General features: G+C 62.7%; 2 protein-coding genes across 2 annotated transcripts; one reads left to right on the forward strand and one right to left on the reverse strand.

Annotated features, from left to right (window-relative positions):
• Nucleotides 1–1,497: 1,497 nt before the first annotated feature.
• CCDC42 (coiled-coil domain containing 42) lies at nucleotides 1,498–5,758 on the reverse strand. Its single transcript, XM_050981585.1, has 7 exons — nucleotides 5,694–5,758; nucleotides 5,333–5,438; nucleotides 5,113–5,217; nucleotides 4,138–4,335; nucleotides 3,390–3,611; nucleotides 2,740–2,898; nucleotides 1,498–1,566 (listed from the first exon to the last, which is right to left on the reverse strand). Exons 1-7 carry the CDS (start codon nucleotides 5,756–5,758, stop codon nucleotides 1,498–1,500), a joined length of 924 nt encoding a protein of 307 aa, XP_050837542.1.
• Nucleotides 5,759–12,607: 6,849 nt separating this feature from the next.
• Nucleotides 12,608–16,887, forward strand: LOC127060243 (TBC1 domain family member 24-like). The gene is made up of 6 exons (XM_050981321.1): nucleotides 12,608–13,534; nucleotides 13,865–14,062; nucleotides 14,387–14,450; nucleotides 14,711–14,806; nucleotides 14,965–15,241; nucleotides 15,816–16,887. The coding sequence occupies exons 1-6, from the start codon at nucleotides 12,609–12,611 to the stop codon at nucleotides 15,959–15,961; spliced, it is 1,707 nt and encodes a 568-aa protein (XP_050837278.1). The 5' UTR covers nucleotide 12,608; the 3' UTR covers nucleotides 15,962–16,887.
• Nucleotides 16,888–18,777: the final 1,890 nt, after the last annotated feature.

Here is an 18,777-nt window from a genome sequence, read left to right on the forward strand (position 1 = left end):
GGGCTATCCCCGTGCCAGTACCGGGCCATCCCCGTGTCAGAACTGGGCCATTCCCGTGTCAGTACCGGGCCATTCCCGTGCCGGGCCATTCCCGTGTCAGAGCTGGGCCATTCCCGTGTCAGTACCGGGCCATTCCCGTGTCGGTGCAGGGCCACTCCGTTACCGGGCCATTCCCATGCTGGTCCCGGGCCGTTCCCGTGTCGGTGCAGGGCCATTCCGCTACCGGGCCATTCCCGGGCCGGTCCCGGGCCGTTCCCGTTCCGGTCCCGGGCTATTCCCGGCCCGGCCTGCAGAGGGCGCTGCGCCCCCGCCGGTCCCGGGGCGGGGCAGGTGCGGCCGGGCCGGTGCCGCCCCGGTGCCGCCCCGGTGCCGCAGGTGCGGCGGCTCCTCCCCGCCCGGAGCGGGGCCGGCGGGGAGCGGCGGCGCTGGCAGCGGGTGACGCCATGCGGCGGGGGCCATGAGCGAGCGCTGGGACGTGGGCCGCGCCCTGGCGCTGGCCGCGCTGTTCCGGCTGCTGCAGGGCGCGGGCCGGGGCTGCGCTGAGCCTTTCCTGCCGCTCTTCCTGCGGCTGCTCGGGCTGCCCGCGCCGCTGGTGGGGGCGGCGGCTGGGGCCCGGCTGCTGGCTGCGCTCGCCGTGCCGCTGTGCTGCCCGCGGGGCCGCGCCGGGCGGCTGCTGCTGGCGGGCTCGGCGCTGGGCTCGGCCGCGGCCGGCCTGGCGCTCACTCTCATCCCGCCCGCGGGGGACACGGGAGACGCGGGTTGTGACCGCAGCCTGCAGCTCGGCCAACCCTCCCTCTGCTGGCTCTGAGCCACGCTTCAATTTTGGCCCCTCAGTGTCCTCCACCAGCCCCTGGGGACAGCCGTGTCCCCAGCTGCCCCTCACAGGAGGGGACAGCCGTGTCCCCATCCATCCCTCACAGAGCAGAGGACAGCCGTGTCCCCATCCATCCCTCACAGGAGGGGACAGCCGTGTCCCCATCCATCCCTCACAGGAGGGGACAACTGTGTCCCCATCCATCCCTCACAGGGCAGCGCTCATTCTCCCATGAGCTCCTGCCACCACTGAGAGGGTGGCACCCACGTGGGTGACAGGGTAGCCATGGCTGGGGACAGCTGAGTCACCTCTCAGGGGGTGTGGATGGCCCTGTCCCTCTGGAAATGTCACAGCTGAGATGAGATGCAGGGGCACAAAGGCCCAGTGTGCCCTGGGATGAGTCAGGAGCTGATTTTCCAGAGCAGGAGCAGCTCCTGGTGGCACCGCCAGTGTCTGTGAGACCTCCGGGACCCCGGGAGCCACGCAGGGCTCACTCCCTCCTGCTTTTCTCTCTCTTCTGCTTCTGAGGATTTGGGCTCGCAGAAGAGCAGGGGAGATCAGCAGGAAATGAAGAGATGCCTTTAAATATTTGCTATATATTTTAGTCTGCAATATCTGCAGGGTTCTCTCATCCTCTCCTCTCCCTGCCTGCCCTGCTGCTGCCTGGCTGGCAGGGCAGGCTCTCACAGAGCTCGGCCACGCTCCTTCATGTCCTCCGTGAAGTCCTGGAGGTCGTGGATGAACTGCCGGATCTGGGCAGGGACAGGGACAGGGACAGGGCAGGGTCAGGCAGGGATGGGAGAGGAGGCAGAGGGGAGCCTGTCCCTCCTGCAGGGCAGATGTCCCTGAGCTAAGTGACAGGACAAGAAAGCACCAGAGCATGCCTCTGTGGGGGAAAGGAACTGAACGCTGGCCAAGGCTGGATCTGCATCCCTGCACCCCCAAAACCCTGCACTCCCAAACCCTGCATCCCCGTATCCCTGCACCCCAAAACCCTGCACCCCCAAACCCTGCATCCCTGTATCCCTGTACCCCCAAAACCCTGCACCCCCAAACCCTGCATCCCTGTATCCCTGCACCCCCAAATCCTGCATCCCCATATCCCTGCACCCCCAAAACCCTGCACCCCCAAACCCTGCATCCCCATATCCCTGCACCCCCAAACCCTGCATCCCCATATCCCTGCAACCCCAAAACCCTGCACTCCCAAACCCTGCATCCCCGTATCCCTGCACCCCCAAACCCTGCACCTCCAAACCCTGCATCCCTGCATCCCTACATCCCTGCACCCCTGGATCCCTGCACTCCCTGTCCCTGCATCCCCATATTATGGAAACCACCAAAACCCTGCACTCCCAAACCCTGCATTCCCATATCTCTGCACTCCCTGAATCCCTGCATCCCTGCACCCCTGAACCCCTGCACCCCCAAATCCATGTATCCCTGAAACCTTGTATCCCCACATCCCTGCACTCCCTGTCCCAGCATCCCCACATCCCTGCACCCCTGAACCCTGTACCCCATATCCCTGCATTCCTGCAGCCTCTGTCCCTGCATTCCTGCATCCCCACATCCCTGCACCCCCAAACCCTGTATCCCCATAACCCTGCATTCCTGCATCCCCTGTCCCTGACCCCGTGTATCCCTTCATCCCCACATCCCTGCACCCCCAAACCCTGAATCCCCACATCCCTGCACCCCCTGTCTGTGCCTGCCCCCCCTGCTGCCCCCCGGCCCCACTCCCCCCTCCTGGGGAGGGACAGGTTTGCCCGGTTGTCCCCACCATTCCCTGCCAGGGACCCCAGGGGAGGAGGGAGACTGTGCTGGGCCTGGGGGCTCCCTTCGCCCTGGGGGAGCGATTCCTGCTGCTTGTCCTGTCAGGACAGGGCTGTGCCCAGGCTGTGCCCGGGCTGTGCCCACGTTACCATGTCCAGCTGCCGGTGGCTGTCCCCAGCTGCCACCCTGCCCTGCGGCTGCAGCCGCGCACTGGCGGTGTGGAACAGGCCATGGATGGCCATGGTGAGGGACCTCAGCTCCACGGCCTTCCTGGCAGCCCTGTCCTGCACCTGGGCCCAGCGATCCTCCTGGGGACACGAGACAGTCCCAGCAGGGCTGCTTCAGCCCCGGGACCCCCGCTGGAGACCCCCAGCTCAGCCTCATCCAGGCTGGGAAGGAGCCGGTGGGCTGGGGCTGGGCTGGAGCCAGTGCAGCCCAGTGTGCTGGGAGCAGAGTCGGGGCCAGCCTGCCTGTGCTGCCCACCCTGCAGTGCCCACCCTGGCACGCCCTCCCTGCCAGCCCTGCAGCGCTGCCACTGTCACCTCCCTTGGTGACAAACCTGCCCCCCCCCGGGCTCTCACTCCTCCTCCTGCAGCCCCGGGATCGGGATGGGAATGGGATGGGATGGGATGGGATGGATGGAGATGGGGATGGATGGGGATGGGGATAGGGATGGCGAAGGGGATGGGGAATCTCCTCCCACCCCAAACTGCTGCTGGGCCCTGCCATGAGCCCCTGGCTGCAGGAGGAGCCAGTCCTGTCCTCCCAGGCCCTCCCTGGCCACCCCTCAGCTCCTTACCCACTGCTGGATGTCACTTTGAGCCTGGGCAAAGGATTCCTTGAGCTGCACCAGGTCGTTCCTGCACTGGTGCATCTCAGCCTCCTTCTCTGCCCTGAGCTGCTGCTGCAGGCCCTTGCCCTGCTCCAACAGCTGCCGGTGCCACCACTGGGACTGCAGCAGGTCCTTGCGGGTCCTCAGCAGCGCCTTGTAGTAGCTGATGACGTCATCAATGTCACGGAACTGCAGCACAGGTCCTGGGGTCAGGGACACCCTGCCCTGCCCTCCCTGGGGTCAGGGACACCCTGCCCTGCTCTCCCTGGGGTCAGGGACACCCTGCCCTGCCCTCCCTGGGGTCAGGGACACCCTGCCCTGGGGGGAACCCTGCCCTCCCCTGGGGTCAGGGACACCCCCCTGCCTCCCTCGACCCTGCTCTCCCTGGGGTCAGGGACACCCTGCCCTGCCCTCCCTGGGGTCAGGGACACCCTGCCCTACCCTCCCTGGGGTCAGGGACAACCTGCCCTGCTCTCCCTGGGGTCAGGGACACCCTGCCCTGCTCTCCCTGGGGTCAGGGACACCCTGCCCTGCCTTCCCCTGTCCTGGTTCTCCTCTCCTGACCCTGCTCCCTGTCACCCACCTTGGTGGCCAGGGAGCCCCTCCCAGCCCACCTGGAGTCTCTGGGTTTTGTCAGGGGCTGATTTCCCTGGCCTTGCCTCATCCCTCTGGTTCAAAGCCAGGGGAGCCCTCCCTGAGCCATGTCCAAGCTCACCTGTGAATTCTCCACCACATCCTCCAGGTACTTCTTGAATGGGGAGTACTTCAGCAACTTTTTGGAGAGTTTCTGGTGCTTTTTTCTCAGGGCTTCCAGTTCCCTCCTAGCCCTCAAGAGCTCACTCTCCTTTTTTGAATTCTCCTCTTTCTCTTCTTTGGCTTTCTTCAGAGCTTGGGTTCTCAGCCTTTCATTCTCCTGGCGAGGTTTCCAGCAGTAGCCACAGCCAGAAGGGGAGGGAGGCACGGGAAGGCAGAGCTGGCTCACTCAGGAGAGCCTCCAGAAGGAGAGCCTAGCACTCGGCACCACTCCCTCCCTGTCCCTTTGGCTGGGCAGCACCTGGGCTGGGGCTGTGCCTTCCAGAACACCCCTCTCCCACCCAGGGCACAAATCCCTGCTCCCACAGCTCTGGCCTCAGGGGAGCCTTGGCTGGGAGAGCTGGGCTGGGGCTCCTCCCAGGGCAGAGGGGCTGGTGAGCAGGGGCAGTGTGCCAGCTGTGCCAGGAGTAGCAGGAGTGTCAGGTGTGCTATGTATTCCAGGTGTGCCATGTGTGGCAAGGGTATGAGATGTGCCAGGTGTATGAGATGTGCTACGTGTTCCAGGTGTTCCAGGTGTATGAGATGTGCCAGGTGCCACATGTGCCAGCTGTGCCAGGAGTACCAGAAGTATCAGGTGTGCTACATATTCCAAGTGTGCCATGTGTGGCTGGTGTATCAGATGTGCCAGGAGTACCAGGGGTATCAGGTGTGCCACATGTGCCAGGTGTATCAGGTGTGCCAGGTATTGCAGGTGTATCAGGTGTGCCAGGTGTGCTACATGTTCCAGGTGTGCCAGGTGTGCCAGGAGTACCAGGGGTATCAGGTGTGCCACATGTGCCAGGTGTATCAGGTGTGCCAGGTATTGCAGGTGTATCAAATGTGCCAGGTGTGCTACATGTTCCAGGTGTGCCAGGTGTGCCAGGGGTGCCAGGGGTACCTTTACAGTCGTCCCAGATGTCACCACGTGGGCTTTCAGCTGGGCCCTCCTGGCGTGCAGGTCCCTCCACTGCTCGGCGAGGGTCTCCATCCTCTCTGCGAAGGCCTGGCAGCACCGGACCGAGGGTGACACGGCTGCCACAGCTAGAGCCACTCCCCGCCCGCCCTGCCACCTTGCAAAGCGCCCCAGCCACGTCCCAGCAGCCTCCCAGCTTCCTCACCTCCTCTGTCTCCTCCACCACCTTCTCCATCAGCCGCACTTCCTTCATCTTCTTCAGGACGCAGATGAAGGAGTTGGTGGAGTCCTCCTCTGCCGCCTGCAGCTCCCTGCCGCGCAGGTCCCCAGCTCACACAGCATCCTGGCAGGGTGCCCTGGAGCTGGGCTGTGTCCCAGGGGCGGGCAGGACCCCAGCCCCACCTCGGAACCCCCCTGGCAGTGCGGCCCCCCAGCCCTCCCATGCAGGGACTCCCAGCCCAGCCGGGGCAGGGCAGGGCAGGGACAGGAGCAGGCGAGGGATGGGAGTTTGGCACGGCAGGGAAGGAGCCACGGAGGCACGGGGGGAGGCTGGAGGAGCCCCTGACCTGAGCAGGGGCAGGAGCCTCTCCTTGTACTGCCCCCGGTAATAGCTCCCGTCCTCATGGGCCATCGCTGCGGCCACCGCAGGTCCTGTCCTGCTGCTGGCCCAGCCTCGGGGCAGCCCGGGGGCTGCTGTGCACTGCACGAGCCCTGGGGCTACTCCAGGACACCAGGACGAGCCCTGGGGCTACTCAGTCCCAGAGAGAGGCACTGTGGCTCCTCCAACCATTGTGAGAGCTCCGGCACTACTCTGGGCACTGTGACAGCTCCAGGGGCTCCTGCACCCATTGTGACAGCTCCAGGGGCTCCTCCCTGCACTGTGACAGCTCCTGTGAGTCCCCCTGGCAGCAGGGGGACTGACCACTGTGTCCAGGACCTGGCATTTTTTCACTCCCTTCTCTTCTTCATTCATCGTCTCTGCTTCTTCCTCTGCCCAGACTTGGCCCTTGTGCCCTCCGCTGCCCTGGGGGTCTGTCAGGCTCCTGGCAGCCCCCTGTCCTGTCCCAGAGCCCCCTGCCCTGTCCCAGAGCCCAGCTGGAGCTCAGGGAGGGCTGGGCACTGCCCTGCCAGGGCTCCCTCCCTGGCCCAGCCTGGGCTCTCCCATTTGCCAAGAATCAGAGGATTGGTTTTGAGCCGATCCATTTCTCCCTCAAACGAGGCCCCGGGACCAAGGCCCGCCCCAAAGGAAGGATGGGACTCATGGGCCAGCTGGGGAGCCCGGGGCTGATGGAATTGCTGCTCCCCGGGGATTTCACCTCTCCTGCTCCCTGCCAGCCTTGGCCTCGCTGGCTGAGTGCAGAGCAGGGCACAGGGCCTGCAGCAGCAGCTGGAACTGAGGGTTTGTGCTGCTCCAGCCCCTCGGGCAGCTGCAGGGAGCATTTCTGGGCACAGAACCCACAAAAGCCCTTTTGTGCCTGTGCCTGCTGCTCCTCCTCCCAGCAGGATGAGTCCCTGGATCCTTCACGGCACCTCCTGGGCACGGGCTCTGTTTAAGGAACAACCAGCACAAGCCTGGCAATGGTGAAAACTCCCAAAGTGCATTTTCAATATCCCCCAAAAGAAATTCTATAGTGCTGATATAACAAATACTAATGTTAAAATATACTAAAAATGTAGGTTTACTTGAATATATAATAATATAGGATAGATTATATATTATATAGCTTTATAGACAATGAGTAAAATATATAAAATAAATTCTAAAGCAGAAGAATATCTAAGGAGGCAGATTTGCTGACTTAGTAAGACTTTTGCTTGCTCATTCCCAAAGCACTTCCACAAGCAGAAGAAATGAGGGGGGTTTTAGGATCTCTCAAGTTCTCCACGATTTCAGTTACACCCAGACCTAAATGAGAACGCTGCAGTTGTTTTGGTGTTTTAAACTGAGTTTTTATGGAGCTGCTCTGACCTGCCCAGTGCCCCCCTGGGCCGGGCACCCCTCTGTGCCCAAGGAGGGCACTGGGGGCTCAGGGGGCACTGCAGGAGCTCCTGGCCCAGCCCGGCCCGGCCGGGGCTCCTGCAGCAATCCCGGGCAGCTGGGGACATCTCCTGGCCTGGGATGGAGCAGCGCTGCAGGAAAATCGCCCGGAGCAGAGCCTGCAGCTCCTCTCCCTGGCCGCGGCAGGGCGGGCACCGCGCTCCGGCTCCAGGCAACTTATCTGAAAGAAAAATAGGAAAAAAGCCCCTTTTTTGTTAAAAGTGACAAAACCCCACTTGTTTTAAATCACAACATCTCCATTAACCACCCTGAACGCCAAAGTAGAGCCTGCCTGCTGCTCCTGGGCACATTTCATTTCATTTCATTTCATTTCAAATTTCATTTCATTTATTTCAGTCTGACTTTCCTCTTCAGCCCCTCAAAACACACCCCACACTCAGAATTTCCAGTGATTAATCCTTCTGTCAAACACCAAGGTCTTCTTTCCACGCCTCTCCTTGTTCCTGTGCGAGATTCCTCACAAATGTGAGCGGCACCCAGAGTCACATTCCTGGCTGCTTTCCCCACTCCTGCCTTGGGAATGGAGTGAGGCCCTGGGAATTCTGCCCCACTGCAGCCCCTGCTCCAACTGCCTGCACAGATCCTCCCAAGGAGAAAAAGGGGCAGAAGACCCTGGAATTGTCATTAAATCCCCACCAAAGGAAACGGAGCTGGCCCTGCTCCAGGGGGGCACACAAACAGCCCAGCCCTGCCCTGGGAATTCCAGGGGCTCCTTAATTAGGGCCGGAGGGGCAGGAACGCTGTCCCCAGCCAGGGAGAGTCCTGCAGCAGTTGTCACTTGGGATCAGCCCCGAGAGCATTAAAGCCCAGCCCTGCAGCCCAGAAACAGCTTCAGAGCAGCTCTCACAGGATGTGGAACTCGCCGAGGGCTGAGCAGACGTAAAGCAGCTTAATTCAGGGCACAGCTCCCAGCCCCAGGCCCTGGGCAGCAAACATGTGATCAGTGGGGCAGGAAGGTTAATGAAAGGAAGGGCTGCTGGCAAGAGCAGGGCCTGGGCACCGAGGGCTGTCACATCAGGCCTGGATTAGATCTGGAAAAGCAGCACAAGCCAGGCAAGTGTCAGTGCTCAGCCCCATCAAACCCCGGGTGCTGATTGTTCTAATGCAGGGGAAAGCTGAGAGTCAGCCCCAGGCACAGCCCAGGGGGGCTCTGCCACCTCCAGGATCCCAGAGCTGGGCCAGGATCTGCCAGGATTGCAGAGGGACCCCGAGCTGGGAACGGCAGCTGAGCCCTGCAGAGCCCGGGGGCTCCGTGCCTGGCACCAGCTCCTGCCAGGGCCTGCCAGGATCCTGCCAAGATCCTTCTGAGATCCTGCCAGGATCCCTCCAAAGTCCTGCCAAGATCCCCCCAGGCTCCTGCCAAGATCCCTCCAAAGTCCTGCCAAGATCCCCCCAAGCTCCTGCCAAGATCCTTCTGAGATGCTCCCAAGCTCCTTCTGAGATCCTGCCAAGATCCCTCCAAGATCCTTTCAAGAATCCCTCCAAACTCCCTCCAAATTCCTTCTGAGATCCCTCCAAAGTCCTTCCAAGATCCTTTCAAGAATCCTCCAAACTCCTTCCAAATTCCTTCCAAGCTCTCCCCGAGCCCCTTCCCTACAGACCCACTCCCAGCCCAGGCTCAGGCAAGAGAGCAAAGTTGGATTTCCTGGCACAAGATCCAGGCCCTGAGGTGTCTCTGCCTGTACCCCTAGAAACCAGACCCACAGGGACATTTGGGAAGGGCTGGGAATTCACCCTGCAGGAGGAACTGGCAGAGTCACTTTGCTGTCCATAGCTGGCTAACAGCTGGGAAACAAGGCTGGGGTTTTATTACCTCTTTCATCCTCTCTCTTCTCCAATTGACTCACGGGGTGAGTTAAACACATGGAAGGAAAAAGAGAATTATTCCAGGTCTGTGCCCAACGGGGTTTGTGTGTAATGGACGCAGAGCCTGTGGGGCTCCCACCAATCCCAAAAACGTGGAGAGCACTGCACTGAACTGACCCAGAACAGCACAAAGGGGACACAGCCGAGAAAGTCACTGAGCACAGACCCCACTGCTGCCTCCCCCTGCAGGGCAGAACAAAAGAGCTCATTTCCATTGCAGAAAAAAGGAATCCAGTGGAAGCTCTGAGATCAGCTCAATGGAGCAGAGTTCACCGACGGTAACTGCTGGATTCTAATCTTACCCTGTAGGTTTTTTGTTCTATTTTAGATTCTGTGCTCTATTTTTGGCTCAGCAACAAGCCAGAAATTTTTCAGCCGTGCTAATTGCAAAATACTACAAAAATAAAGCCCTGTTTACATTCTCCCTAAAAGGCCAGTGCTGTACAAAGAAATTTCCCTGCATTTCAGCTCTCAGGAGGCACAGGACACGCGACTGCTCAGCCGTGGGTTTCTCAACAGGCATTTCTGTTTTGGAAACACCTCTCTCCTTGTGGGAACCTTGTTTAGAGTAGAATCAAACGCTGCCAAATATTCCCCTCTACCTGTTGATGGATTAAAGGAAGCTGGAAAACACAGAGCATGGGACAAATGATTTTATGGAGAAGTCAGCCACGTGTGCAGTGTTTCCATAAAACACAAGCCCAGAGAGTTCCAGCCCCAGAAAGGCTCCAAACAGCACCAGTCCCACATCTCACTGGGCTTTGGGCTCCTCAGAGCTGGCACTGATGGCAGTAGAGAACTTTGCCCTCTATAAATACAGACAGATTGGGCAGTAATTTTTTATTGGTCTGCTGTTGTTGAGGTGTATCTGTGCAATTCTGACACTTCACCATCCTGAAGGCAGGAATTTAATCTGCACCTCCAAACACTCCAAAGGCAGAGAAAATACTGCTCAAGCCCCACTTATTTGGGGTTTCTGAGACCCCCCCCATCCAAACCCCCAGCCCCAAACCCCGCTGAGCCCCCTCCCTGCCCGGGACACAATGACAGCAATGGTGATAACGATGTTGATAACGGGGCGGGCTCTGTGCCCTGGCCCGGCTCTTCGCACCGCCGGAGATGCTCCCACAGCTGCGGCCATGAAACATTCATGGCCTTGGGCTGCGCTGCTCTACATATTTCATATTTCGGCATTAAAAAGGCATGAAGCGACATTTCCTTCCGCCATGTCCCTAGTTCACTTCCATCCCTATCTCCGGAGCGGCTGCCGGAGGTGTCGGAGCTGCGGGGGGCTGGCAGAACGGGCGCCCGCTGTCCTGGGGAAGGCAGATGAGGATAAGGCGGCCCACAGGGTCCGGGGAAGGCAGCGGGAAGGAGCCGCTGCTGCCGGAGCTGGGCAGGGCTGGGGCCGGCACTGCCCCTTCTGGAGCAGCCTGTGGAGCAGAACCCCCCGCCAGGCCCCGGACAGGCTCTGGGGAGGATCAGGAGAAGGAGATCAGGATAAATATAACTCCCATTGGAAGACCCCCTCGCCCCACTGGCATCCGGCGCAGCCCGGGGGATTTGCTGACCCTCGCCCCCCCCCCACCCCCGGGGCTCCCCGCTGGTCAGGGGTAAAGGCCGGGAGGGGTGGCGGGACAGGCGAGCTGCTCCCGGGGGATTCGGCACAGCACGGAGAAGGTGAGGGGGAGGAGAGGCTCCTCCAGCAGGGAGCCGGGCTCGAGAGGTGCCGCGGGGCCAGCGGATGCTCAGGGAGGTGCTGCAGGTGCAGCCGGACCTGGCCAGGAACAACCTGCAGCTGCTCTTATCACAGCGGAAGCAATCCGATTTTAAAGGCAAATAAGCATCCTTTAAAAGGTTAGGATGCCTATAAAGTGCCCGCTGAGTGCAGCCCGAGCTGAGAGCAGCGCTGTGCGACCCGGGCGGTGTCCCGGGAGCCTCTCCCAGCTGCTGGAGGCCGCTTTTCCTCCAGCCCAGCTCCTCTGCCCGTGAGCACAGCGCCATTCTGCAGCTCTGCAGCGCGTTCTGAGACTGGGAGCGATCGGTACCGAGCATTTCCCGGGGGCACACCGGGAACGCTGGAGCCCCACGGCCGGGCCGCAGCAGCCGAAGGTTATCCTCGGGAAAATGAAGGCTTCATTTACTGCCCGTGTTGCTGTTTGATGCTATCTCGGCCCACGGGGTGTTTACAGCCCCCGGCCGGGCCCGGCGCGGAATTGGGGCAGGAAGGGGCGATGCGGGCGCGGAGCTGCTCCACCCCTCGCTGTGTTTACCCCAAATAAACCGCGGGGCCGGGGCTGGCCCGCACCTTAAAAGCGCGGGCAGGTGCGGTGCCACAGGGGACCCGGCAGGGGTGGCCGAGCTGGCACATGCTGCAGGTGGGGCTCAGCCTGCCCCGCTGCCCCGGGGGCGCGGCCGCCGCCCTCCCCATGGCCGAGCCGGCCGCGGGCGAGGAGCCGGGCACCGGGCCAGGTGAGTGCGAGAGCGGGACCCGCCCGTGCCGGGCCACGGCCGGGGGGCGCAGGGGCTGGGGCACAGCCGGGCTCCTGCCCCGAGCCCCCGGCTCGTCCCGGGCCGGGCAGAGCGGAGCCTCCGTTCAGCACCCGGGGCCGGGGTACGGCGGTCGGTCGGGTGGGCTCGGGCTGATGCTCCTCGGTACCGGGGCAGGGCAGCGCCCTGAGAGAGGAATTTGGGGTGAATTTGGGCTGCAAACCGCCCCCGATCGACCCCCGGTGATGTCTCAGCCTGGTTTCTGTGGCCAGGAGCCCCTGTGACTGTGCCGGGGTCAGGCTGTGTCCGGGACAGGAGTCGGCCCGAGCGGCTCCGGATCCAGCAGCTCCTGCCCTGAACCAGGCTGAGACCGGCCCACTGCTCCTGCTGGCCTTGGGCAAGCGCCAAACTGAGCTGGAGAGCGAGAGCCAGAGCCGGACCCGGCCCGGGACCCTCCCGATGTGCCACCACGGGCTGTCCCCCGTGTCCCCTCGGCTCAGTGCGAATCCATCCCTGACCCCCAGCAACCGAGCACAGGCGCGCTACAAGCGTCCCAGGGTTAATGGGTGCGCTAATTGGCGGTGTCGCCGGGCGTGGGTGAGTGCCCAGCAGAGCTCACCCACGCGGGGACAGCTCCCAGCCCCGGCAGGGCTCGGCTCAGCTCTCCGGAGCCCTCTCTCCTCTCTCGGGCGGCTGCCCGAGCCCTGATCGGGGCCGGGAGCTTTGGGAGCGGTGAAAAGCCCCTCACAGTGTGAGAAGCTGCCCTGACACCCAGCTGGGCCTGGCCCCACACTTCTCCGGGGCCCGGAGCTGATGGGAGCGGGAGAGGACAAAGCCTGAAACGCTTCCCTTTGCGGGGGAGAGCAAAGACATGCAGCACGTGGCTGTGAGACTCAGAGCGCCCTGAGCCGGGGTGGAACGCTGCTGGTGATCAATAGAAGCTCTTTGTCCCGCAGAGGCGCTCGGCTCCTCCCCGGTCACCATCGTGGTCACGTCCGAGGCTGACACCTGGGACATAGACACCTCCCCGGGCCGGGGCTGCGGGCACTTCGTGGAGTGGGACAAGATGCCGGAGGCGCAGGGGCCGGCGCAGATCCCGCGGGACGTCCTGGGCCGGCCCCCGAAGGAGCTGAAGCGGCTGGCGAGGGAAGGCTGCTGGGCCGGGAGCCACGCGGGCCGGGCCCGGCTCTACCCCCGGCTCATCCAGCGCGTCTCCTGCCGCCTCGTCACCCCCGACGCGCTCGTGTACCGCGACGTGGCCGCCCGGCTCTTCGGGAAGCCCAGCGTGAGCTCGCACCCCCTGCCCGAGTTCCTGGAGGGCTGCCCCGTGCCCACCTACTGCCTCAGCCCGCACGGCGTCACGGCCCTGAAGAAGATCCTGATCTGCGTGGGTGCCCTGTTCCCCGACATCACGCACAGCCCGCTGCTGCCGGCGCTGGCGGCGCTGCTGCTGCACTACAGCGAGGACGAGGCCCAGTGCTTCGAGAGCCTCTCGCGCCTCATCGCCAGCAACGCTCCCCACGCCGCCTACATCGACCAGTCCTTCCTGGCCCACCAGGCCTCCTGCATGACCTTCGGGGACCTGGCCAGCAAGCACTGCCCCGCGGCTCACAAGCTCATAGCTGGCGCCGCCGACAACGTCCTCGAGGTCTACTCGGAGTGGCTGTCGTGGCTCTTCCCCGGGCTGCCCTTTGGCTACGCCGTGCGCGTGCTGGACGTGTTCCTGCTGGAGGGCCAGAAGGTCCTGTACCGCATCGCCCTGGCCCTGCTGAAGCAGTTCAGGCTCTCGGCGGCCCCGGCCGGGCCGCAGGGCTCCGACATCAAGGCCGAGCTGCAGGCTTTCGTCAGGAACATCACCGAGCACGTCACCGTGGACAAACTCCTGGAGAGAGCCTTCGGCATCCGCCTCTTCTCCCGCAAGGAGATCTGGCTGCTCCACATGGCCAACAGGAAGGCCTTGGTGGAGAGGGGCATCACCGTGGTGCAGAGGAGGTGAGGAGAGCTCTGTGCCCCCCAGCTCTGGGGCTGAGCTGCCAAAATGAGAGCTCCTGTGGAGAACCCTCGGGAGAGCTGCAGGAACCTCCCACAGCTGTGGCTGTGCTGGGCCCTCGCAGCCCCTGGGGGACCCTGTCAGGGGACACGGCACAGCCAGAGTCAGGGGACACGGCACAGCCAGGCTGGGGACCCTGTCAGGGGACACGGCACAGCCAGAGTCAATGACCCCAGTCAGGGGACATGGCACAGCAGAGCTGGGGATGTTGGCACAGAGCTCACAGTGCACAGGGCAGGGCTGAACCTGCTGCAGGGGCTGTGCCCCAAAAGCAGAGGGCCCCAGCCTGGCCTGATGTCCCTCCCCCCCAGGCCGTCCTTCCACCTGGCTGTGGACATGCAGAAGTTCAGCTCCAGCACTGTCACTGCGCAAGAGATGCGCCTCGTCTGGTCCTGGCTCCCCGAGCGCTTCTCGCTCTTCCCCCCGCTGCTGCTCTTCTCCACCTCTGAGGACGGCTGCAGCCTGCAGAGGTGAAGCCTCACCTGCCCCGGGGCCGGGGGGGCTGGGCAGAGGGGAAACCTGGGCAGGGCTTGGTGCTGGAGGGAGGAGCAGCACGAGTGACCTGGGCTCCATTCGGGGTCCTGAGGGTGGCTTAAGGCAGAGGGCAGAGGCTGGCCCAGATGGCCACCGACACCTGGGCACTGCCCGGGGCACAGGGAGCCCTGTGGCTGTGCCAGGCAGGGATGTCCCCGTGTGCCACTCTGTGCCAGCACGCTGTGAGCGGCCAGGGACAGCCAGCACGCCCTGCCCAGGGCTCCAGCTCCCCCCGAGCCCACCCTTGTCCATCTCTGCAGGTTCTACACGTGCTGTGAAGGCTACGAGCCCACGGTGCTGCTCATCAAAACCACCGAGGGGGAGGTGAGTGTTTCCAGCAGGGCTGGGGAAGGGGATGGGCTGGGTGACCCCACTGGCACTGCTGGGAGCACCCACGGGCTGCGTGGTCCCTGTCCTGCCCTGGCCTGGGTCTGTCCCAGCTCCCAGGGCAGAACAAAGTGCACCTCGGCCACCAGGACACACCTCAGCCGGGGGTGCTGGGGAACCAGGAGGAGAGGGTGAGGGGGAGAGGGGCCACGAGTGAGACTGATCCGTCCCCTGAGCTCCCTGTGCTCTCTCCCGAGGTGTGTGGGGCCTTTCTCTCCTCCGACTGGGCCGAAAGGAAGAAGAGCGGAGCCACGTCGGGCTTTTTTGGGACAGGGGAGTGCTTTGTGTTCACTGTAAGTCACGCTTTGTGGCCGGCTCTGTCCCTTCGCTGCTGTCCTGCCGGGACACGCCGTCCCTTCCCTGCCCCAGGTCCAGGGCCGGAGCAGCAGCAGCACCTTCCCCCAGGGTGGCGCGGTGCCCCGGGAGTCACCAGGTGTGTCCCGCTGCCCAGGTGCGCCCCGAGGCAGAGAGGTACGAGTGGGTGCTCATCAAGAAGCCGGAGCTGGCCAAGGCCGTGCCGCGCTCCCGGCAGCGCTCGCCTTCCCCCGCTCCCGAATCCCCGCTCGGCTCCTCCCGGGACAGCCGCAGCTCCAGCCCCAACCACCTGGCCGTGCCCTCGCCGCAGGGGAGAGGCCGCCTGTCCCCGTTCCTGGCCATCAGGCACTTCCTGCTGCCCTCCAAAACGGCCTCCATGTTCATGTCCGGCTCCCGGGACGGGATCGTTATCGGTAAGGGGGGGTCGATATCGGTAAGGGAGGATCCCTATTGATAAGAGGGGATTGATATGGATAAGGGGGCATCCCTATCGATAAGGGGGAATCCCTATCAGTCAGGAGGGATCCCTATCGATAAGGGGGGATCCCTATCATTAAGGGGCGGGATCCCTATTAGTGAGGGGGGGATCCCTATCAGTAAGGGGGATCCCTATCATTAAGGGGTGGGATCCCTATCAGTGAGGGGGGGGATCCCTATCATTAAGGGGGGGATCCCTATCAGTGAGGGGGGGATCCTTATCATTAAGGGGGGGATCCCTATCAGTAAGGGGGATCCCTATCGGCTCCCAGGAGCTCCGGTTGGGGATATCGGGTTAAAGTGCGAGCAGGCGAGGGCAGCTCCCCTTCCCCAGCCCAGGGAGCTCCTCCCGAGAGCCCCAGGGGGCCCCCACAGCCCAAACCACGCTGGGGTTCGCTGCCCGGGGCGGGAGCACCCCTGCCCATCCCTTCCCCCCTTCCGTGCGGGGGCACCGGGGCCGAGGGTGGCACCAGCACGGGAGGGCCGGCCCGAGCCTGGCTGCTCTTTCAGGCGGAGGGGGAGGCCAAGCGCTGTCCCTGGACGCCAGCCTGCTGCGGGGACACACGGAGCACTGCGAGACCTTCGACAACCCCCCGCTCTGCCAGGAGAACTTCCAGGTGCAGCTCTTGGAGGTGTGGGGCTTTCAAAGAGCCTAGGTGCCCTGGGGACACCCCTGTGTGCCACCCACAGGCACGGGGACCCCTCCCCGTGCTGGCACCCCCGGCCCGGCTGGGGCCACCTGGGCACAGCTCCGCTCCCCGTGGTCCCCTCCGCGGCCAGAACGGAGGAGAGCAGAACGGATCAGACTGGATCAGATCGGGTCAGACTGGACCAGATCAGCCCTTGTGGGGCTGCGGAGAGAGGCCAAGGCTGTGCCAGGGCCGGGACTGCGGGCGCTGCCCCTGGGGACATTCGAGGTCCCCTCCCACAGTTTAGACCTGGCCCAATCCACCCAGTCTGGCCCAGTTTGGGGAGCTGGAGGGGAGGGCAGCCCAGCTGGAGCTTCTCACACCTCTCTGGCCTGTCTGCAGTGTAGCGCTCAGCAAACAGGGGCAGCACGGGCAGGTCTTGTGGGAATTCTGAGGCCAGGCTCCAACACTGAGCTCCAGAGCTCAGCAGAAACACTCTCACATCTGCTTCCCCCCGGCCCAGCCCAGCACGGCCCCTCAGGCAACCCAGGGGGTTCTGCAGCCTCCGTGGGGATCCAGGACTGCCTGGGACCCTCCAGCACTGGCAGAGACTCTCCTGTCCCTGGCTGGAAGTGCTGCCGGGGATGGCAAAGCCCTGCCTGGGATTTGGGGGGTGCCTGGGCTCTGCCGAGCCTTTGCCGTGCTGAAAGGCACCCTGACAGGGGTCCTTTTTTCTTGCCCCTTATTCCATTGCTGAATAAAGTTCCAAACTCTTGGAGGAGTCCAACAAAGTCCAGCACAAAGACACGGTGGGGGAGCAGCGGGGCCGGGAGGCAGAGGGGACGTGTGATGGGGTGTAAAGAGATCTGGGACCTGCTCCCACTTCCCTGGAGAGGGTCAGCACCCCAACCCCTCTCCCCATGGCCCCACAGCACCTCAACCCCTTACCCTACAGCCCCAGGGCCCCCCAGTCCCTCACCCTACAGCCCCAGGGCAGCCCACCCCTGCCACCCCCTGCCCATTTCCCTTGACATTGGGTCTTCACTGAAATCCAAGGAAACTTCAGCCCCTGTGTGCTCTGGAAGGAGCTGGAATATCTGTCAGCTCATCCCTGTGGGATGTTTCAGCTCCTTGTCCCCACAAAAGTGTCTCAGAGCAGCACAGGGACCTGAATGGCTCTCCTCTGCTCCCTGAGCAGCATCCTGGGCTCCTGCCAGCGTTGGCACAAAAAGAGCAGCCCAGGCGTGGCACTGAACAACGGGGAATTAACGAAGGGACGAGCCCTCCCTGCAGGTCTGGGTCATCCCCTGCCCACCCTCCGCCCCCGAGGTGAGGGACAATTGGCCACTGCCTTTTACCACAAATCGCTACAAAAAGCACATTTTGTGAGGCCCGGAGCTGTTTTCCCGGGAGATCTGGGGGTGTGGATGCCCTGCTCCTCCGGAGGGCCGGGCTCGGCGGTTCCCACAGCCACGGACGAGGTGGGCAGCGCCGAGGGGCTGCCTTGGCCCCCGGGGCAGTTACACTGTAACAGAAACCGCTCAAAGTGTCCCAGCCGCCCCTGTCTCACCCAGAACTGACTCCCACCGGGCTGTCTCGGGAGAGGAATGTGAGCTGATGGTTTGGGGTGAAGGAGGAGAAGAGAAGATGTGTGGGGTGGCAGTAACAGGCGGTGCCTGCAGCCTCCCCCTTCTCCTGCCGCCCACAGCAGACGTTTCTGCTCAAAGCCAGACTGTGGAGCAGACAAACGCTCACCTTTCCCTCCTCCTCTCCTTCCTTCCTCCCCGCCCTCTTCCTCCACTCTCACCAAATGCAGCTTCCAGAGCCTTGGAATGGGAAGTCCACGGGCCCCTTGTCTCCTTGCAGCTGGGGAGATGGTCCCAGTACGTTTTTATCTCCCACCCTGTTAGATCCATTTGCATCCTTCCCATTTCCCTCTCCCAGCCCCGTGCAGTGATTCCCCTCCCACCCACCTGCTGCACACACAAACGGTTCCTTGTCACTGCTCTGCCACCAGCTCCTCGTGGAACCACGTGTAATGTCCCATGGCAGAAATTTCGGGCTGGAGCAGAGTCCTCAGTGCCACAGGAGGGGTTTTGCAGATGTTTTCTTCCAGTCAAACCCACAGCATTTATCAAAACAAACGTGTTTCCATCCTTGTTTCCACACAATTTAGTCCCTGGAATTGCTCACCCTGGCCCAAGGGCTGGTTTTGTTTCCCCCCTGCAGAGCTAGGTGATTCCTCAAGGCATCCCTGGACTTTTCCTTGGACATGCAGCACGTGCTGGGTATGGAAAATCCCCCTGTGGTGCCCTGCAGAGCAGAGCTGCCCTGGGCTCAGCAGGGTCTGGCTGCTCCAGAGGGGGCTTGGGATGGGCACTGCCCCTCCCCAGTGGGAATTTGCCCTCCCTGGAGCGGAGCTGGGCCATGCAGCCCCGCGGGACTGCCCCTCCCTCCCTCCCTGGGGAATTTTTTTCAGCACTTTGTTGTAATTTATCCGAAAAATACAATCCCATAATGGTTTGGGCTGGAGGGGACCTGAAAGCCCACCCAGTGCCATCCCTGCCATGGCAGGGACACCTCCTGCTGTCCCAGACTGCTCCAAGCCCCAGGGTCCAACCTGCCCAGGACGGGGCATTCCGAAGATGTCTTTTAGTGAGCAAACATCACCCTTTATCCCTAAAACCTTGCTCACACTGGGAGTCATGGGCCCCGGGCTCCCCACGAAACTCTAAACCTGCAATCCACAGCCCCCCACGGGGAGTTTATCTCCAAAGAAAGGGTTAGGTCTGCTGGGGGAGGCAAAGATGTTTATTGAAAATAAGTCGGGTCAACCTTAAAGG

Source organism: Serinus canaria, chromosome 18 (genome assembly GCF_022539315.1).
Source record: "Serinus canaria isolate serCan28SL12 chromosome 18, serCan2020, whole genome shotgun sequence".
NCBI lineage: Eukaryota > Metazoa > Chordata > Aves > Passeriformes > Fringillidae > Serinus > Serinus canaria.

What these genes read in the sequence shown, in the direction of transcription:
- CCDC42 (XM_050981585.1), bottom strand. Translation starts at nt 5,758, where the DNA reads ATGGCCCATGAGGACGGGAGCTATTACCGGGGGCAGTACAAGGAGAGG. An exon ending in AGGCTCCTGCCCCTGCTCAG is followed by an intron (nt 5,439 to 5,693) that starts GTCAGGGGCTCC and finishes CCTGCGCGGCAG; the next exon opens with GGAGCTGCAGGCGGCAGAGG. An exon ending in AAAGTGACATCCAGCAGTGG is followed by an intron (nt 2,899 to 3,389) that starts GTAAGGAGCTGA and finishes TCGTGTCCCCAG; the next exon opens with GAGGATCGCTGGGCCCAGGT.
- LOC127060243 (XM_050981321.1), top strand. Translation starts at nt 12,609, where the DNA reads ATGCCGGAGGCGCAGGGGCCGGCGCAGATCCCGCGGGACGTCCTGGGC. An exon ending in GACGGCTGCAGCCTGCAGAG is followed by an intron (nt 14,063 to 14,386) that starts GTGAAGCCTCAC and finishes CCATCTCTGCAG; the next exon opens with GTTCTACACGTGCTGTGAAG. An exon ending in GGGAGTGCTTTGTGTTCACT is followed by an intron (nt 14,807 to 14,964) that starts GTAAGTCACGCT and finishes CCCGCTGCCCAG; the next exon opens with GTGCGCCCCGAGGCAGAGAG.